The sequence below is a fragment of the Dendrobates tinctorius genome, unplaced genomic scaffold (genome assembly GCF_039654945.1).
Source record: "Dendrobates tinctorius isolate UK_male_01 unplaced genomic scaffold, ASM3965494v1 ptg000250l, whole genome shotgun sequence".
Lineage (NCBI taxonomy): Eukaryota > Metazoa > Chordata > Amphibia > Anura > Dendrobatidae > Dendrobates > Dendrobates tinctorius.
The window spans coordinates 39,708,289-39,728,872 of NW_027361917.1; the positions used below are offsets into that span (position 1 = coordinate 39,708,289).

At 42.2% G+C, this 20,584-nt stretch overlaps 1 protein-coding gene across 7 annotated transcripts in view; it reads right to left on the reverse strand.

Annotated features, from left to right (window-relative positions):
• The window catches only part of UTRN (utrophin), an 897,027-nt gene that overhangs the window by 107,169 nt on the left and 769,274 nt on the right, over positions 1–20,584 (reverse strand). For all 7 annotated transcript variants that reach the window (XM_073557627.1, XM_073557629.1, XM_073557628.1 and 4 more), the window contains 2 exons: positions 17,886–18,043; positions 8,466–8,632 (listed from right to left, as the gene is read on the reverse strand). In XM_073557627.1, the coding sequence (XP_073413728.1) occupies positions 8,466–8,632; positions 17,886–18,043 (325 nt within the window). The remainder of the gene's footprint in view (positions 1–8,465; positions 8,633–17,885; positions 18,044–20,584) is intronic.

Here is a 20,584-nt window from a genome sequence, read left to right on the forward strand (position 1 = left end):
ATCCAACACACCTGTGAAGATAGGAACCTTCAGCTCCCTTAACCGCTGTGGAACCAAAATCACATCCCCCGTTTCCCGGGGTGTTCACAAAGTAATCACACCAAGCACACGTTTCTCTCTTTCTGGTGTGCAGAGCGCAACAACGCTCCATTCTCCTCCCTCAGCATAAGGAGCACATCTCACTAGCGCTCACTGAAATATCGCGATATCATTTATCTCTCTCTATATATATATATAAGAGGCATCGTGATTACTCGCTAATCCCGCCCCCTGCACAGTAGCTCTGCCCCACCACATCACCACACATAATCCCGCCCCCCAACCATTACCACACACAATCCCGCCCCCATCACATTACCACACACAATCCCGCCCCCCACCACTTTACCACACACAATCCCACCCCCTACCACATTACCACACACAATCCGGCCCCCACACCACATCACCACACACCAGCCCACCCCCCACCACATCACCACACATAATCCCGCCCCCACCACATCACCACACATAATCCTGCCCCCCACATCACCACACTTAGTCCCGCCCCCACCACATCACCACACATAATCCCGCCCCCCACCACATCACCACACATAATCCCACCCCCCACCACATTACCACACATAGGCCCGCCCCCCCCATCACCACACATAATCCCGCCCCCACCACATCACCACACATAATCCTGCCCCCCACCACATTACCACACATAATCCCGCCCCCCACCACATTACCACACATAATCCCGCCCCCCACCACATCACCACACATAATCCCACCCCCCACCACATCACCACATAATCCCGCCCCCCACATTACCACACATAATCCCGCCCCCCACCACATTACCACACATAATTCTGCCCCCCCACATTACCACACGAGGCTCCGTCCCCACACATTACCACACGAGGCTCCGTCCCCACACATTACCACACGAGGCTCCGTCCCCACACATTACCACACGAGGCTCCATCCCCCCACATTACCACACGAGGCTCCGTCCCCACACATTACCACACGAGGCTCCGTCCCCACACATTACCACACGAGGCTCCGTTCCCCCACATTACCACACGAGGCTCCGTCCCCACACATTACCACATGAAAAAAGAGAAATTTGGCGAAAATTTTGAAAATTTCACAATTTTCCAACTTTGAATTTTTATGCTCTTAAATCACAGAAATGTGGCACTAAAAAAACTTAATAAGTAACATTTCCCACATGTTTACTTTACATCAGCACAATTTGGAAACCAAAATTTTTTTTTGTTAGGAAGTTATAAGGGTTAAAATTTGACCAGCGATTTCTCATTTTTACAACACCATTTTATGTTTACGGACCACATCATATTTGAAGCCAGTTTGAGGGGTCTATATGATAGAAAATACCCAAAAGTGACACCATTCTAAAAACTGCACCCCTCAAGGTGCTCAAAACCACATTCAAGAAGTTTATTAACCCTTCAGGTGCTTCACAGGAATTTTTTGAATGTTTAAAAAAAATGAACATTTAACTTTTTTTCACAAAAAAAATTACTTCAGGTTCAATTTTTTTATTTTACTAAGGGTAACAGGAGAAATTGGACTGGAAAAGTTATTGTGCAATTTGTCCTGAGTACGCCGATACCTGATATGTGGGGGGAACCACAGTTTGGGCGCATGGCAGAGCTCGGAAGGGAAGGAGCGCCGTTTGACTTTTTCACTGCAAAATTGGCTGGAATTCAGATTGGACGCCATGCCACGTTTGGAGAGCCCCTGATGTGCCTAAACAGTGGAAACCCCCACAAGTGACCCCATTTTGGAAACTAGACCCCCCAAGGAACTTATCTAGATATGTGGTGAGTACTTTGAACCCCCAAGGGCTTCACAGAAGTTTATAACGTACAGCCGTACAATTGAAAAAAATCATTTTTTCCACAAAAATGATCTTTTCACCCCCAATTTTTATTTTCCCAAGAGTAACAGGACCCCAAAAGTTATTGTGCAATTTGTCCTGAGTACGCTGATACCCCATATATGGGGGTAAACCACTATTTGGGCACATGGCAGTGCTCGGAAGGGAAGCAGCGCCATTTAACTTTTTTGGCTGGAATTGAGTTTGGACACCATGTCGTATTTGGAAAGCCCCTGATGTGCCAAAACAGTGGAAACCCCTCAATTCTAGCTCCAACCCTAACCCTAACCCTTGCCCTAGCCCTAATGGGAAAATGGAAATAAATAAAAAAAAATTAAATTTATTATTTTTCCCTAACTAAGGGGGTGATAAAGGGGGGTTTGATTTACTATATATGGCAGGTTTTTATTTTTGGCAGCTGTCATACGCTAAAAGACGCTTTTTATTGTAAAAATAGTTTATGCATCACCACATTTTGAGAGCTATAATTTTTCCATATTTTGACCCACCGAGTCATGTGAGGTATTATTTTTTGCGGGACGAGTTGACGTTTTTATTGGTACCATTTTCGGGCACGTGACATTTTTTGATTGCTTTTTATTCCGATTTTTGAGACGCAGAATGAGCAAAAACCAGCGTTTCAAGAATTTCTTTTGGAGGGTGCGTTTACACCGTTCTGCGTGCAGTAAAATTGATAAAGCGGTTTTATTCTTCAGGTCAGTACGATTACAGCAGTACATCATTTATGTCTTTTTTTTATGTTTTGGCGGTTTTATGCAATGAAAACAATTTTATATAAAAAATAATTATTTTTGCATCGCTTTATTCTGCGAGCTATAACTTTTTTATTTTTTCGCTGATGACGCTGTGTTGTGGCTCGTTTTTTGTGGGACAAGATGACGTTTTCAGCAGTACCATGGATATTTATATGCATCTTTTTGATCGCGTGTTATTGCACTTTTTGTTCGGCGGTATGATAATAAATCATTATTTTTTGCTTCGTTTTTTATTTTTATTTTTTAAGGGGTTCACTAAAGAGGTTAACTAATGGGACAGTTTTATATGTGTACTTTTATTGTTTTTTTGTTTTTTTATTTTCAAAAAATGAATTTATTAGGGAATATATATATATTTTTAATTTATTTAGCGATTTTTTTTTAAATTATTTTTTACACTTTTTTTTTTTACATTATTATAATGTCCCATGGGGGACATCACTGTCCTGTGACAGATCGCTGATCTGTCACATCACAGATCAGCGATCTGTCACAGGCACTGCTGCAGGCTTCCTCATGCCTGTGCTCTGCGGGCAGTGAGGAAGCCAGCTCCCTGCAGGCCCCCGAAGGTCCCTGTCGCCATATTGGATCCGGACCTGCAGGGATGGAGCCCCCCGCAGCGGCGCTGCACATCGCGCCGCTGTGGGGGTCACAGGGAAGCACGGAGGGAGCCCCGTCCCTGCCGATGCTTCCTTTAACCCCGCCATTGATATTGCATTTATGCTGTTCCTGGTGGGACATGCCGCCTATTACTCCGAATAGAAGGAAGAATATGTGCTATTCCCCTGATGAATCAAAGCACTGAGAAAACGCATCGGGAGGCACACAGGGTCAGTCCAGGGCTGGCTAGTGGCAGGGCTAGCTGTGGACTGCTCTTGTAAGGGCAGGAGTCTTGGGGGTCAGGATCAGTCCATAATAGGGACTGGTAGGGACAATATATGGACCGCGACTTCATGATTTGGATAAAGGACAACTGGCACTACCAGAAATGGGTGAGACTGTTCCTTTAACTTTTTTTAAATTGTCTATCTGGATGGTTTTTCTTGTGCTCCACATGATATGTATATAATTGGTGAAGCTGAGATTGTCCAATTTTTGATATAGATTATCTTCCCATACAGGGGGTTGATGCTTTTGCAAGAAAAAATATCCTTGACAGGGATGAAAAATATTTTTTTATGATGTTATTTTTTGTGCATCGGTGTATTGGTTCACTTTGATTATGGTAGAAGCCATTTTTTAAGAAAAACTTAGGAATAAAGGTTAAGTTTTAGAAACTACCAATTTTTGCTATATTTGTCTATCCTTTAAGGATGTGGTAGTATTGTGGTAGGAGATTGCTGCTGCTTCTATAGCTATATATCTATCTACAGGTGAAACTGAGCCCAATGTCACAGTGCATCTGAGCTCATAATGATGTTATTCACCAACACTGGTCACCTCAGAGACTAAAAGATCATTAAATGGCTGGACAGTGACGTCCACCACATACATTAGACCCATCAATATCAATGGGTTCAGATATTTAATGTGTATGTTAATCCCAGGCAACTGATTGTCAGGGGAGTGAAGGATTTGGAATGTCCAAATTTAGACTCTCGAACCTTTCGCCGCACACGTCTGGTGATGGCTTTCTCATGGAGAACACAGGAGCACCTGGCCGAACAAGCAGTCTTGTGTAGCCAAGGTGGCTGCTAGATTGACGGAAGCATCGTTCGTCTCACAGCCATCTCATGTGTATGGCTGGCTTTCAGCAGACTAAGTGCAACACAAAGGGATAAGGGAAGGGGAACCAAACACTAGGGAAGGGGGAAGTGGAGACCCCTGACCTGATCTAAGGTCACCCTGTCTGTCCTACCGTCCCTATATAGGTTCTGAGCAGGATACCTAGTCCCTGTGTGACCCTGGCAATAAGTCCTGCACCGGGAAGGACAGGATGAACACTAGTTATCCAACTAACGCTAAAGATAGTAAGGATGAATGCAAAAAGGGGGACACTTAGCTTGAGCAGACTCAGAGTGCCACACAGACACCCTCCAAACTAGAACACTAGCAGACTGCTACACCTCCAAGTCTCAACAAAGAAGTGCAAACAGGAAATAACACCAGCACCTCCCAACAGGAAGCAGGGCATTATAAACACCCAGGTCCAGGTGTGGTCATTAGCAACAAGGAAGGTGGTCACCAGTCTGCAAAGCAAACAACTGAGACCTTCTGCAGACAGATGCAGTGCAACGGTCTGCAGCCTTTGACGCATCCGTGACATCTATTCACTGAGAGTTGACTGAAACCGTGTCGGTGCTACACCTATGACTAGAAGCCGAACGCTGTTAAAGTTAGGAGGAATCTAAGTGCGAGCGCTGGGCAGATTCAAAACACTATTAACCTGCAGCTTAACACCATATCTGCAGGTTAATAAAGTTTTTTTATGTGAAAAAGGTTCCCTTTAAATCCTATAAAATCAAACAAATCCATAATGCTATTGTGAAAACAGATAAAGCATATTTTACAAAAGAACTTTCAATAAGGCCTCTTTCACACATCAGTTTTTTGCCTTCAGGCGCGATCCGGCTTTTTTTGGAAAAAACGGATCCGGCAAAATGCAATGCCGGATCCGTTTTTTCCCCATTGACTTGCATTAGCGCCGGATCGTGCCGGATGGCATTGCGTTTCATCCGTTTTTTGCCGGATCCGGCAACTTGTCTCATTCCGGCGTCTTGAAAAAACGTCTACTGTAACGTTTTTTGTCTCCGGCGAAAAAGCCGGAAGCGCCGGATCCAGAAAAAGACGGATCCAGCAACCGGATCCGGTTTTTTTAAGTCTGCGCATGCTCAGATCCAATTGGCCAGCCTCCAGGAACAGAGACGGATCCAGCAAAAAAACGGATCCGTTTCTACAGTTCTCCAAAATTTATGCCGGATCCGTTTTTTCTAAAAAAAAGCCGGATCATGCCTGACGGCAAAAAACTGATGTGTGAAAGTAGCCTAAAACTTCTGAAACACAACAAATTTTAAATAAAACTAAAAATTTAGATCCAGACGCTAGAAAAGTAGAAAAGATGAGTGATTGCGCGCCCTTCGGGAGCACGCGGGGATTTAAGAGGGGATTGAACTCGTCACGAATACAAGCCTGTATGCAAAGTACTGTAACAGGGTGATTTTGTCTTGTCGATCTTGATCCACTGGTATGGATGGTAGATCAATGTCACCAATTCCTTGATGTTGCACACTTAGAGCAATAGGAGTTGTCAAATTTATTGTCCATCCACTGTCCCCATATGGGAATAGAAATGGATATGTCATTGCATCACACTTTCTGTGAGGAAAGCTGATTTGAACTGTTGGGTTTTCACTTTTCAGGTGAACTCTGATGTCCCTACTAAATGGGGGTTCACCCAAAGCATTTTGATAAATTATAGCTACCTAATTGCACCTTGGTGCACTGTAGCGCCTCTGGTCATCATTGTAGCCATTTATAATTGACATTGTTATTTCGAGGGGATCACGATTTTCTAATTCAGAAATCCTCTCTTCCTCTCTTTCAAATTCCCTCATCATTGTGAAGGCTCTTGCGAGTGGGTTAATTTCTTTCATTTTCTCTCCAAAAGATGACAGCAGTGCTGGGAAGCACTTTATATTTGCTTGACTTCTTGTACTTAATGCTTCTTCACTGTCCAAGATATAAATCTGGGCATACTTGGGAGTACTACACACAGCGGGATGCAATGGGGCAGTTCTGTGGCAAATTTGTCCATGAATTCAAAACCAGTATGGACCATGCCCAGGAGGTGGCGCTACTTGTGCTCCCATTGATGCCAAAGCAAGAGAGCTATTGTATTGCCTTATATTAGCCATAAAGTTATTACAGTGCTGATGCTCTCCTTTCATCAACTTGACTAATTGATCATCAATACGAATGGGACGTAATTGGATGCGCCCTCTCTTGCAGCAGGAACGGAATGTTTTGTACTGTGCCATTTCGTCTTTCAAATTTTTAGATTGGCAGAACTGACATCGAAATGTCAGTTCACCAGCATAGTGCTCTTCAATACGTGTCTCATCAATTTGATTAAGAAGCCCTCTAGCGGTAAATTTAACTTGCCGTTGTCGAGTGGCTCTTGCATTTTGGACATGTCTTCTACCTTGTTCTCGTCTTTGTGAAATTTGTGTATCACTTTGTGCATTGCGTGTTGCTCGTTGTCGTGCAGCATTAGATGTTCTACGTGATTCAGTTACTTCATCAGTTTCTCTTGCTCTGGCCGCCCTCTGTCGGGCTGAATCAGCAGTTCTTCGACAATTTTGTTTGTCTTCTGTTTCATTAAGACGCAGGTTACGCCTCCATCTGCGATTCGCTTCTCTACGTGCAGCAGCGCGATCAAATTGATCCATCTTTGCAATGTTGCCTCACAGTGTTGCCTCACAGGCTAACGTTCAAAAAAGGATAATGCCTTAAATCATCACCAAGGAGCGCTCCTCTCCTTATTAGATATGTCACTTAACTCCTATACAGGGCCTTACAGTACTTAGGTATCCATGGTTACGCCCATGCATATAGTCAGTTAGCTGCTAGTGGTAGTAACTATGGATACCTAAGTTACTGTTGAGCTGTGGATGACTCATTGTGCACAGACACAAGGACACGTGCAAATTAGGTATATGGATTGTCTCCTACTGTACATGCTCAGCATGAAGCTAGCTAATTAAAATGCTATGAAAAAAATTGATCGGTCCTATATGGATGAAAAGAATTATCTGACTTTATTAGATTAAAATATATATATATATATATATATATATATATATATATATATATATATATATTTCTAAACAAGATTATTTATTAAAATGCTGAAAATGTTGTACCAGTACATTATTCTTTCCTATGGAGTTTCCATTTTCCAAGACACTTGAGCAACCTAGTGCACTGTTAAAAATGCACGCATGGATGACCTTTAATTTGAGCTTGGTAAACAACTTGCTTCCAAATTGTATTACTGGACACATGGAGAAAAGAAAGGTCTCCAAATATTATATGAGACGTCTGCAGAAAGCAAACAAAATGAAGATAGAAATAGCTGTGTAAATAAATCAACAAGTTTCCAATATAAAGGAATATCTCAGACAAAACTGATGTTTTGCACAACACAGGGATTCGAAAAACACCGAAGAGAATAAGGGCCCCGTCACACATAGCGACTCACCAGCGATCCCGACAATGATATCAACGTGTCAGGATCGCTGGTGAGTCGCTACATGATCGCTGGTGAGCTGTCAAACAGACAGCTTCACCAGAGATCAGCACAGCGACGCCGAGCGCGCGGCGTTGCTGTGTACTTTAGTTACCAGCGCGCTGATGCAGGGAGCTGGTAACTAAGGTACACATCGGGTTTCTAAGGGGCGTGCGTCACTTAGAAACCCGATGTGTACCTTAGTTACCAGCTCCTGCTCGCTGGTCTCCCGCCTGTCACACGCAGCGATGCGTGCTGACCAGCGGGAGACCAGCGACCCCAAAAATGTCCAGGGCTTTCCATCAACGATCAGCGATACCGGCAAGGGGGGCGGTCGCTGATCGCGTCACACACAGTGATCTTGCTAGTGAGATCGCTGTTGCGCCACAAAACTAGTGACTCAGCAGCGATCTCGCTAGCGAGATTGCTATGTGTGATGGGGCCCTAACTCTAAATAATGTATTGTCCCTTGGTCCTCGCAGGTTGCCTGGGGTGCATTATAATACATTTAAAGCGATTAACCATGCCTTATTGGCATAGGAGTCTTGGATTAACCTACCTGAACCCAACGATTGGACATTCTTTGCAGATATTACACTTGGCTTGATGCTTAGCAGTTTCAGCGGCTGCTACTCTGTGCAAAACAGGCATCCACACCATGGACTGGGGCTCCAAACGCATCCACTCAATGAACTGTTTCACATTGATCTCTGGTTTGTTTTGTGCCTTCAAATTTAAGAGGAAATCTCGGTAAAATGCTGCATTTTTACATCAACAGTGCGTTACAATATTGTGAGTTTTTTTTGCTGTTATTCAAAATATCCAATGCAAATTAGTTTACTTACAGAATGGAGGAACGGCAATTTGTAAGTGCCACTTAGTGGAGGCAGCAATCCTTTAAATCAATGTCTGATACTTTAACAAACTTTAAAACATGATTAGAGGTAATAACCGGACCAGAAACGTATCTATTAACGGTGGTTTTGGCTTGCTTAGACCTCATCAGTTAAGAGCAGTGTGGCTGAATGAAATGTCTATGATGTGGCTTTCAGAAGGGCTTGGCTCCCTTTAAGGCTACGTTCCCACTAGACTTTTTTTGATGCGCATTTTTAATGAAAATTTTCAACCGTGTTTTACAGTACCAGCAAAGTCTATGAGATTTCAGAAATCTCATGCACACAACTTGTTTTTTTTGTCATCGGGATTTTGTGCTTTGCATGCTTTTTGAACAATGGAGCATGTCACTTCTTTCAGCGTTTTTTTAAGTGTTTTTCGTGAAAAAACTCACCAAAAATGCAGGTATCAGGTTTTGCGGCGTTTTTTTGTGCCAAAACCTGATTCTATAGAATTGGACTTTTCTTTATCAACCCTAAACTATCAGCATGCACAAGAGACAAATCTAGCATGCCAAAACCACAGCAAAAGAACACAAGAAAAACCAAGGAAACATGCTTTTTTACGGCAGCCTCTTTTCTGCCAAGAGATCAGGTTCTGCTGCAGAAAAAAAACGCTGAAAAAATGCCCAGTGTGAACTTATCCTAAAGGGTTATTAGGAAAAGATAAAAAAATGTGCCCAAAAGGTTTGCCATTAAAAATAAATTCATAAATACTTTTAATTACCAAATCACACTTGTTTTGTTTTACTACAAAAAATCTGTTCAAGAATGTTAGAAGGACAGGCGCCTGTGAGTACGTGTGGTAGAAAGGGCTGCAATGACCTGGAGATACCTTGATACTATATAGTATTGTTATTTACTTTGCCAAGTAAAGGCATTTATGAATATATTTATTGTGACATTTTTCCTTTTTTCTATTCCTTGCGACTCTCGTAGAGAGTCCAGCTGAGAATAAAGTCATTTTAATAAAGTTCCTAAAAAATTAAATTACCGGTATTTCAAAAAATTTTAACTGCAAATTAACAAAAAAAAAGCATAAAAATACAAAAACTCTTCTACAGAGAGATCTACTGACATCAGTCATTCCACAAAGCTTGATTTTTGCAAAAAAAATAGTAATTATTTGTTATGTGTAGTTATTTAAAGGGGTGGTTCGAAACTAATATTTATTTTCATCCTCAATATCTCTATTTATTTTAATAATGTAATAGTTTTTTTTCAAATATGGTTTAATTAAAAAGTCTATACCCTTCCCTCTGTAATCTAACTGCTTTATTTTTTTTTTACTTATTTCCATTTTCATGGCGCTTCTTTTGAGTTCATGCTGAAATACTCAAATGGAAGATCATCAGGGGTTAGAGGCTGCAGTTACCTCCACAGCATGCGTCCCTACCCTGAAACGAAGTGTCATCTGTAACCTTCATTTCAGGGGCTGGGCTAGTCTGATGTACTGAGCATACCTCAGTTGTCAATTCTGACTGATGCTCAGTACAAGCTCCCATCTTTCTGGGCAATCTTTTTCCATGCATATTGACAGTGCGCTCCCTCACAGACTCTAATAAGAAGCCAAAAGCCGACAACAGAGCACACTGTGAGTGCGCATTGTAAGGAGCAGAGACTAGTCCTACACTCGAAAGTGACATCTGTGGGATAGGGACTTTTTAATTAAACCATAGTAGAAAAATTATTATTAAAACAGTGACATTTATGATGAAAATTAATATTAGTTTCAGACCACCCCTTTAATAAAACCCTATTAATACTGAAAAAATCATTACTCTCCATAGACCTCCTTTATTTCTCAACAGATAGGATGTTATAATTATTACAGATGTTGTAAAATAACCATGCTACTTATACTTAGGATACAATAAAGTGATATGGTAATCAGCCATGTGAAAAGAGTCACATTAGTAAGGGAGAGGGAGCCCCCTGCCAAGACTGAAAATAAGAAGGTGTTCATGACCACACATGTCACACCGAATACCACTACATTACATACTTTGAGAGTGAAAGCATTTTTTATATTACTCATTTCCAAGGTGAGGGGAAATTGATCCCAGACACCATGACACAATGCCATTTGATTTATGAAGGCATAAAATAGTTTTAAAAGTTATCAGAACCAAATAATTTGATTGCAAGTATAAATTTTAAAGTGTAACCAAATTAGTAATCCCAAGCAAGAGGACACTCATAAACAATGCAAAATTGTATACTGAGAGAAAAACATCAAAATATATAGTATTCAGGTAGGACGAATGTAGTCGGAGTGCGACGAAGGCGCGTAGGGGAAGTGGCACCATCGCTTGGATACTGGTAAGACATGTTTATTCTAGCCACTAGCTTGTGTAGGGCATTATAGGTGTAACATTCATGTTTCACTGTTATATAGTTCATGGAATATAGGTACTCTAGATGTTTCAGGTGACTTGATATATAATATGAGATGTCTCTGTATTGAAATTTGGATGTGAAGTAGTTTTTTTTATGATGCTTACCTGTCTATGCTCTGGACTACACATCTTTTCATTTCTTCATCATTCATACAATTGAGTCTTGCCTGCCATCTGGTGGTGCCACTTACATTTCTTGCCTCATCATCAAGCACCATTGTAAACTTTTATGATTCAGTTTTGCTTTTAAATGTGATTAATACAATTTTTCAATCTTATTGTAAATTTTAAAGTGTCCAGCATTCATAATATATGGTTGCATAGAAACATTCTCATTGGAAACCTGGGCTGGATAATGGGTTAATCATTCCTGTGGGTATCACTGTAAAAGGTGACAGGGTCCATCAGGTGTCTCCCCCCCTGTGGATATTGTACACTTGTCTTACGTGCGGCACACTGTCGTTTGCTAATATTAGTGTAATGTGCTGTATTGTTTATGTACTGTATTGTGAGGTATTTAATATGTGTAGAAGTAGGGATAGTATAGATGTTAGTACAGGATAATAGTGGGGGTAGATTAGCGTGGCACAGAGTAGTGAGATTTAGGAGGGCACTTCCTGGTTAGGGCTCAGTGCAGTAAGGATGGAGCAGTGAACAGTGAGAAAGGACAGTCTGTGAGCCGTGGGGATAAAGCTGCTATGGCAGGAAGGGGCCCCAGGCTGAAGAATGTGCGGGCGGTCACCAGTTAGAACAGAGACCAACCCATAGAGGATCCGGGGTATATGCCTGGTGCAGGTGAAGCTGAGATGGCGAACCTGGCACCTTTTCCTATTGAAGCTGGACCAGGGAATGGTAGGAAGCTGCTGGGCCTGGAGCATGATCGGGACAGGGATTGTCCAGAAGCGGGACAGGGATTGGCCAGGATTGGTAAAGGGATTATCCTGAAACAAGGCAGGGATTGCCGGAAGAAGAAAGAGACTGCAAGAGAAACAGGGAAAACTGAGGAAATGCCACTCTGTGTAGATAGTGCTGCATGTGTGATGGATACGATTCTGCTCAGTAAAGTTAAACCGATAGAGAAGGACATTGACTCTGAAGTGGTTTGTGGAGTCCATGGATGTGGAACTGGAGTGACAGCAGCCGAGGGGAATGACATTGAATGTTAGTGTTCTGCTGCGCACACTGCACATGCAGTGGAAAAGACATTATATTTCATCTTTTGGGCGCCAGGGTGTGGAAACATTACAATTCGTTGCCACGACTACCGCCCTGGCCTCCTTACATCACTATACTGCATTACAGTATTATATGTATTATAGTCCAGAGCTGCATTCCCAATACTGCTGGCAGAAATCCTTCAGCATTACATACGGACTCAATGTCTTTATTGAGTTAGTGCTTTTGACTCTTTTGACTTGCATTCTTGGAAGTGATTGAACATGGAAAAACTGTACATTCATCTGATGTTCAAGAAATGTACTGCTGTCCCATTGTGATAATTTGGATCAGCAGAATTGTGCCTGCTGCTCTGGAAATAATTCTAAGCTGTAACTTAGAATTAAAAAGAATAAAAAAAATAAATAATTGGTATTATTCATTAATATGGTTACTGGTTTTTTATGTAGAATGTATATATGCATTTATAGATAAACTAGATTATGGCCCGATGCTATCGCATCGGGAGGATGCGATAGCATCACACCTCTTTCCATGTTAACCCTCAACACACACACTCCTCTCACCTTTCACCATCTCCACTCACTCTTTCACTCCACATACGACCCCTTCTCTCACTCCGTCTCTCATACTCACGCCGTCATCGCCGCTGCTCCACGATCCCCGACATCTTCTTCCGCCGGCGCCATCCTGGATCCAGACATTGTCCACGCCGGCGACATGTTCTTGCGGGGACACCATCTTTAGTATCGTGAAATCCCGCGATACTCAAGATGGCGTCTCCGGAAGAACATGTCGCCGGCGTGGACGACGTCGGGATCCAAAATGGCGTCGGAGAAATCTCGCGAGTTTTCGCCAACGCCATTTTGGATCCCGACGTCGTCCTCACTGGCGACATGTTCTTGCGGCGACGCCATCTTGACTATCGCGGGATTTCGCCGATCCAAAATAGCGTCGCCGCAGGAACATGTCGCCGGCATGGATGCCGTCGGGATCCAAAATGGCGTCGGCGAAATCTCGCGAGATTTTGCCGACGCCATTTTGGATCCCGAAGTCCTCCACGCCGGCGACATGTTCTTGCGGCGACGCCATCTTGACTATCGCGGGATTTCGCCGATCCAAAATGGCGTCGCCGCAAGAACATGTCGCCAGCGTGGAGGACGTCTGGATCCAGGATGGCGCCGGCGGAAGATGTCGGGGATCGTGGATCAGTGGCGATGACGGCGTGAGTATGAGAGACGGAGTGAGAGAAAGGGTCGTATGTGGAGTGAAAGAGTGAGTGGAGATGGTGAAAGGTGAGAGGAGTGTGTGTGTTGAGGGTTAACATGGAAAGAGGTGTGCGGTGACGTCACCGGTTACAACTGGACGGAAGTTGTTACAACCGGAAGCTGCTTAGGGCATTTATTATTATAGATGTAGCAGATTAGCAATAAATATGTTACAGACAACAACACTAGCCAATGATGTCCATTCTGCCATACAGTATATGCACTGCTATGGCTCCTTTCTGATAGAGGAATAAGGTATTTATCTACAAGAACACTTCTCCCTGGGCAGATTGCTTTGAAATGTCAACTCAGAATGCTAAAGAGCCACAGCTATAAAACAAACAAATTACCAACTAATGTAGCAAAATTAAACGCAGGAGCATGAATTAAACATCAGTTGAACTTGATCTTCTGCCAAACGCGAGGAAGGTGCAGGGTTCTTCTAAAAAGCTCAAGTAGCCTAAAATGTAATTCTATGCTGACATCAAAAAATAGCTAAGACCGGCATAAATATTAAAAATTCAGCACTATTAGATTGCCTAATATCAATAGTGCTGCAAAAGTAGCACATCAGATATATTACATCTAGGCTTTTATAAATAACGATGAGAGACTGTCTTCCTGGTAGTATAAAGTGTTAGACTTAAAGGAGTATTCCCATCTCCAAGATCCTATCCCAATATGTAGTAGGTGTAATAATATTCATATTATAAAATACCTCACATTAGAAAAGTCGTAAAATATTACTGATTCGCTTTGTCTCTTTTCTCATGTGCAGGCATTGCAGGACTTTAGGTATCTATGGTTACGACCACTAGCAACTAGCTAACTGACATATCAGTGGTGGTAGCTATGTATACCTAAAGTCCTGCAATGCCTGCACAGGAGGAAATAATGTAGGCATAGAGAATCAGAAGAACTATACTACACTTCTAATTAGAGGTATTTGCTAATATTATTACACATACTACATATTGAGACAGGATCATGGAGCTGGGAATAACCCTTTATGGCTGGGTGCCCATGATTCGGAAATAGAAGTGCTTTGGACGCAGAATAAGTTTGCTGCGTCCAAAATGCTGCCATCTCTAAAATGCTGCCATCTCTTGCATGCAGGTGAATCCGCATGTGTTCAATAAACCGTGCGGACTCACCGTGTCCAATACATTCTATTGGAGAAATTTCTATTGCGGAGACAAGCGTCTAAGCAAGATAAATTGAGATGCTGCGTTCTGGAGAGATGTGCCACATGTCAGTCTTCGCGGGTGATCCGCGGGCGTCTGTGGACACATAGTGGGCATGGGATTTCTAGAAATCCCATCCACTATGCTGTAACATCTGGACGCTGCGAGTTTGACCCTGCACAAATATGCAGCATCAAACCGGCAGCAATTACTGATCGTGTGCACGCAGCCTAAGTGTATATACATTTAAATACTCTTGTCTATTCTCCTGTTTACGCGTATCCATCCTTCCATATCTATCTGTCTGCCTGTATCTATCACTTACTTGCTCTCTTGTAATTGCTAGGAGAGAGTTGCTACTTATGTATTTACAGTGGATATAAAAAGTTTACATATCCCTAATAAAATACCAATTTTTGTTCAAGTAAAAAAAATGATACCAAGAACAATCATTTTAGAATTTTTTCCACCTTAATGTCAGGAATAATCTGTACAACAGTGAAGCATGGTGGAGGCAGCATTATGATTTAGGGCTGTTTTTCGGCAGCTGGAACAGAGGTTTTAGTCAAGGTGGAGGGAACTAGTAACTGTTCCAAACAAATATTGCAACAAAACTTTTAGGTATCTGTTAAAAAGCTGAATATGAAGAGGAATTTCACCTTTCAAAACAATCACGACCCTCAGCATAACTGCAAATCAACAAAAAATGGCTTTGCGAAGATAATTCTCTGAACCCTGAGCTCTGTATAACTCCACCTACTCGACTGATTAGCAGCTTTTTGTCTATGGCAGCAGTTTTACTAGTCCTCCAGTGATAAAATCACTGTTTTATCAGCAGGAGATTATCAAAACTACACTACACATCCCAGTAAATGACACATCACTGGAATCAGGGTCTCTGTCTCTACATTATGATCCTCTCACGTTAAATGGTAAAATGCTTTAATTGGGAGAAAAATAAATCTCCCTAATTGGGCAGCTATAAAAAGCCCTTTCCCATGTCACTATACCAGGGTAACTTTTTGTTTGTTTGCCATGTTTGCCGGTGTGAATTTTTATGGCAGGACATAGACAGAACTTCCTGAGGGCAACTGCACCCTCTCTAGCTGCACCCCTGATGTCTGCTAGTGCCAATCCTTGCAGTAGCAAAACAGATAGATGTAGCTAACCCACTAAAGAAAAGAACCACTTCCAAAGGTAATTACAAGCAGACAATTTAGGAAGAAATTGAAGTTTTCTTTAAAAGCTGAAATCCATTTTTACTGTGGATGTATAATTTAGAATAAGCTGCTATTATGATGAAGCTGTCACACCGGACCGCCATTATTACATGCACACAGCACATTTTCCGCATTAACATTCTACAATTAGAATTCAGTCTTCATTCTGTTTACCCAACCGACAAGGAACAGCAACAATAGGTGAAATCCTCATATGCATATTTATAGTGAATACCGTGCAGTGTGAAAAAGAGGATATTAGACTATATTGTGCTTCCAGACTCTTTCTTATTGTATAACAGTTATATTGTGTTTGCCGATAGCTGTCCGTCACCACGTTGATATTCCATACTGATGTACGTGTGTAGCTGAGCACAAACTGTGCATGACCACCGGCACTGTCAGGGGGCCTGGCACAACCCGCCAGCATGCACAGGCAACGTCTAGAATGTATCATTAACATACAAGCAAGATTAATGGAACGATGATAAGTAATGGAAATGATCTAGCAACTGAAACATACAGTAGATCAGTTTCCACGCCGTGGCTTGTTACATGAGCAGCATGCAGCCATCAAACAATTGGCATTCACAACTTAAAAAATGATAAATATCCAAAAAACACCAATGGGAGCTGCATGGGTGCAGAACTTAGCAGAGAGCTGTACCCTCTGTCCAAGTAGTTGGTAGGGGTCCTAAGCCACACTTTGCTAGGGTATGTGCATACCTTAAGTACTTGCAGCAGAAATTTCAGCACCAAAAACGCATCTCTTGGCCGAAAAAAACACCACAATACAAGCATTTTTTTATGGTTTTTCCCCCCATGCAAAAAGAAAATAAGTAGCAAGTGCTTGGAGCTTCAGAAATTTCATTTCACTTAATTTTCGGTAGCACTAACGCACTGAGTGAACAAGCCCTTAGTGTTTGCATTAAAGGAATTGTTCAATCCAAATCGTTAAGTCTGCAGTCACTCTGTGTGACTGTAGACTTATGAATCCACCCCAACATACGCACTGTGCACTGCAAGTTTTCGCCGGTTTCTGACCAGGGAAAGTAGGATATGTATTAGACAGACATACTCCCGGCCAGGGTCTGTCTAGTAGGTGTGGAAAGCAGAGAAAGCCTGGTCGCAGGGGAGTGCAAAGGACAAGAAGGAGGAGGGTAACTTGGAAGATTTCTTCTTTTATTAAGCTCCACTACGCGTTTCAACGGATAACCTCAGTTTTCATCAGGTGGCAATTGGAAATTGTCCTTTGCGCTCCCCTGCGACCGGGCTTTCTCTGCTTTCCATTTTCTCATCCACTCTTGAGGCACCCGGCAGGAGCAAAATCGGATCTCAAGTTGCCGGCGCCCCGAGACCTGTCAGCCTGGCGCTCCATTAATCTGTCTCATCTGGACTGTTTCTATGTCTAGTAGGTGTGGTCTCGCTCCATACAAATGTATTGAGCAAGGCCGTGCCCAGTCTAGTGACGTAGCAGTCCAGCAGTCCAGTGGGAGTGGCACACTAGTGGGCCACATTCAATACTAGTGTATGGAAAGGAAACAAGACCACGCCCACTGGCCAGGAGCATGTATAACACATACATACCCTCCGGTCCCAGTTCAGAAACCAGCGAATCCCTGTGCAAAGTGCGTGCACTGGGGGAATTCTTAAGTCTGCATTCACAGAGTGACTGCAGACTTAATGACCTGAGCCAGACAACCCCTTTAATTACAAAGGGTGATCATGATGCTGTAAACCACTTCCTGGGGGGGGGGGCTCAAAAATTTTTTCACGTGTTCCCTCAGTGTAAAATAATCATGTGGAATTATTTTATGCCATCACAGTATTCACACTTACATGCTGAAAGCAACTGCGGACACTCGGCTCAATGTTACTTCCACCAAAAGCAGCCACTTCTCCAAGCTGGCGGGGGATCTGAATGGCATCATGAAGCAGTAACCCCAGCTGCTTTTGGTCACATGTGTCAGCTGCTCCAGAAACTTCCTTGAAAAGATCTATGCAAGAGAAAGTTAATAAAAATGTGTTCAATTCAACTCCATTAACAACAATATTAGACAATTTGAAAGAGTAATACAAGAAGAAAAAGTAACATTGAATATAAAATCTAAGCAGAAATGGTTTTCTTGGGATCGAATGTGCAGAATCTCAGATCTCCAGCAGGTAGTAGATTTGTTAATCATGACACTTTTTGACATATCTAAATAGGATTACCGTAATCTGGCTATGGACACACAGTTTGAGGACTTTTTCTTAAGCGGGTCAGCTCCAAAAACATCAGAAAAATTGCTTAAAAAACTCTTCTTGTTCACCTTTATCGTAAAACTACTTTGCTACTAATTTATTCAGTATTTTGAAAATGTTGGGTTGTAGAAACGGGATGTTTATGTCACATCTCTGAAGTGACTGCTGATGGAATCTGCTCCGCACTCAGCCCTAACCACAAAAAGGTTGTAAAAATGTTTAAGGAAAAAACAATCTTACAAAATGCTTCAAAAATCCACTTGAAGAAAAGCTTCAGGAAAGAGAAACTCCTCCGAAAACCACCCAAGGGTATGTATACACGGTGTTTTTCAGGAGGATCCTTCCTGAAGATATAGAAGAAATGTTGACGGTGGAGCCATTGAGAAAACAACTGCAACACCGCTGCTGGAGCCACTTCAGAAACTAAGCCGTTTTTTTTCCAGAAGCAGTAGCTCCTCCGTTGTATTAAAGACCCCATGTGCCCATATCCCCAAAAAAGATTTATTTCCTGAAGCAATTTCCACGTGAAAAACTGGGCGTTTTCCAATGCCTCCTAACTAACAAAACTAAGAATTAGCATACGGTAATTGTCTTCAATTATAGAAGAGTCAACAACAATATTTTTTTTGCTCATTCTTCAGTAATTAAAGGAAAATGCACATAAAAATTTAGTAAGTCTGTAGTATTATCTATTTTTCAGATATGCAATCTTAGATTTCCTTTAGCTGCTGCCTGACTTGTGCCCTACAGCTGAAAGCTGAATTGAAGACGGCACATCTGACCTACTATTTTCATGTAGAAAGTGGAGGGTGAAGGCACAAGAAATAGAAACACGGAAGAAATCATGCTTGTGTAGCTGCAGCTTTTATTATTGATCTCTCAAAGGACCCTACCAGACGGCAGGTGCTAATGGACAAGAAATAGTTTCTCTAAGGAGGTAACCTTTCCAGTCTACATGCTGTTCTCTAGGAAGATTTAAGAAAGTATAAAAAAAAATGCTTTTTTTACTAACAAGGTTCAAAATTCAGAAATCATTAATTCCATAATATATATATTTTTATGTAGCCAAAGTGCTTTACAATAAAGGTAAAGCAGATCATACCGGACTTCTGGGATCTTGGGTGCCCACCTTTTTAGAAAAAAATAAAAACAAATCAAGCAATGTCCATGAAAAAGAAGAAAGTGGTGGCACTCACCGTCCCACAAAAAGTTCCTTTATTGTTTCACATTAAAACATGGATGCAGGAGAGTCTGTGGGATACATGTCGGACAATGGCCGTTTCACACCTCCTGCGCTTCAACAGGTCCTATACCCAAATACTTCTTGTTGAAGCGCAGGAGGCACGAAACACCCATTGTCCTACATGTATCCCACAGACTCTCCTGCATCCTTGTTTCAATGTGAAACAATAAAGGAACTTTTTGTGGGACGGTGAGTGTCACCACTTTCTTCTTTTTCAAGGATATTTTTTTTTTTCTGACTAACTGAAGCCACCATTAAGGGAGCTTAAAGGGACCTAAAAAATATTAAGCTAGAGAAAAGTCAAGAATGATTTCACATATTACCCTGCTTTTAAGTAACTCTTTTTGGAGGGCCTGATGTGGTTGTGCTTGTGTGGTGTGTGGTCCCCGGATGTGTCAAAGCTGCATACATTACAATTCCCATCGTTCCTTGTACTGGCATTTCAGAAAATAAAGATCACAAAGGCGCAATGAGAAACAGACACTGAACGTGTGGCAATCTGACCATGAAATGCTCAGTAAAGGTAACAACAATGCAGCCCCAGCATCTGTGATTTTAGTGATGGCGTTCCATACATTCAGAAGAAAGGGATATTGGAAAATATACATATTTGCCGCAGTGTTTTCTTTGACTGGTCTTCCTGAGGTCAGTGATTGTTTTGTGATGTTGGTCTACCAGGCATTGCTCCCACCTAGCCAGAATCCTACTCCACACTGATGAGGGGCAACACCCCGAAACAGCTGTCTGTGGATGGATACCTGGCCTTGGTATTTCCCTTGTCATATCTGTAAACTCGTAAAGAGCTGGATATTGACTTAAAGGAACACTTAATATGGTGGTAATGGTGGTTTCCGAAAGGAGCCACTCCTTGGCTGGGTCCTTCCCTGGAGGAAGATCTGGCTAGTCCCGTGTTTGAGACTCTTAAATGAGGCTCCACGGACTTTAATTGCATATTCGTATTTCCCAGGGAGCAATGCACCTAGGATTTCACTGATTGAGCGCCTTTGCCGGCTGCCGCAGTGTTTTCTTTGACTGGTCTCCCTGAGGTCAG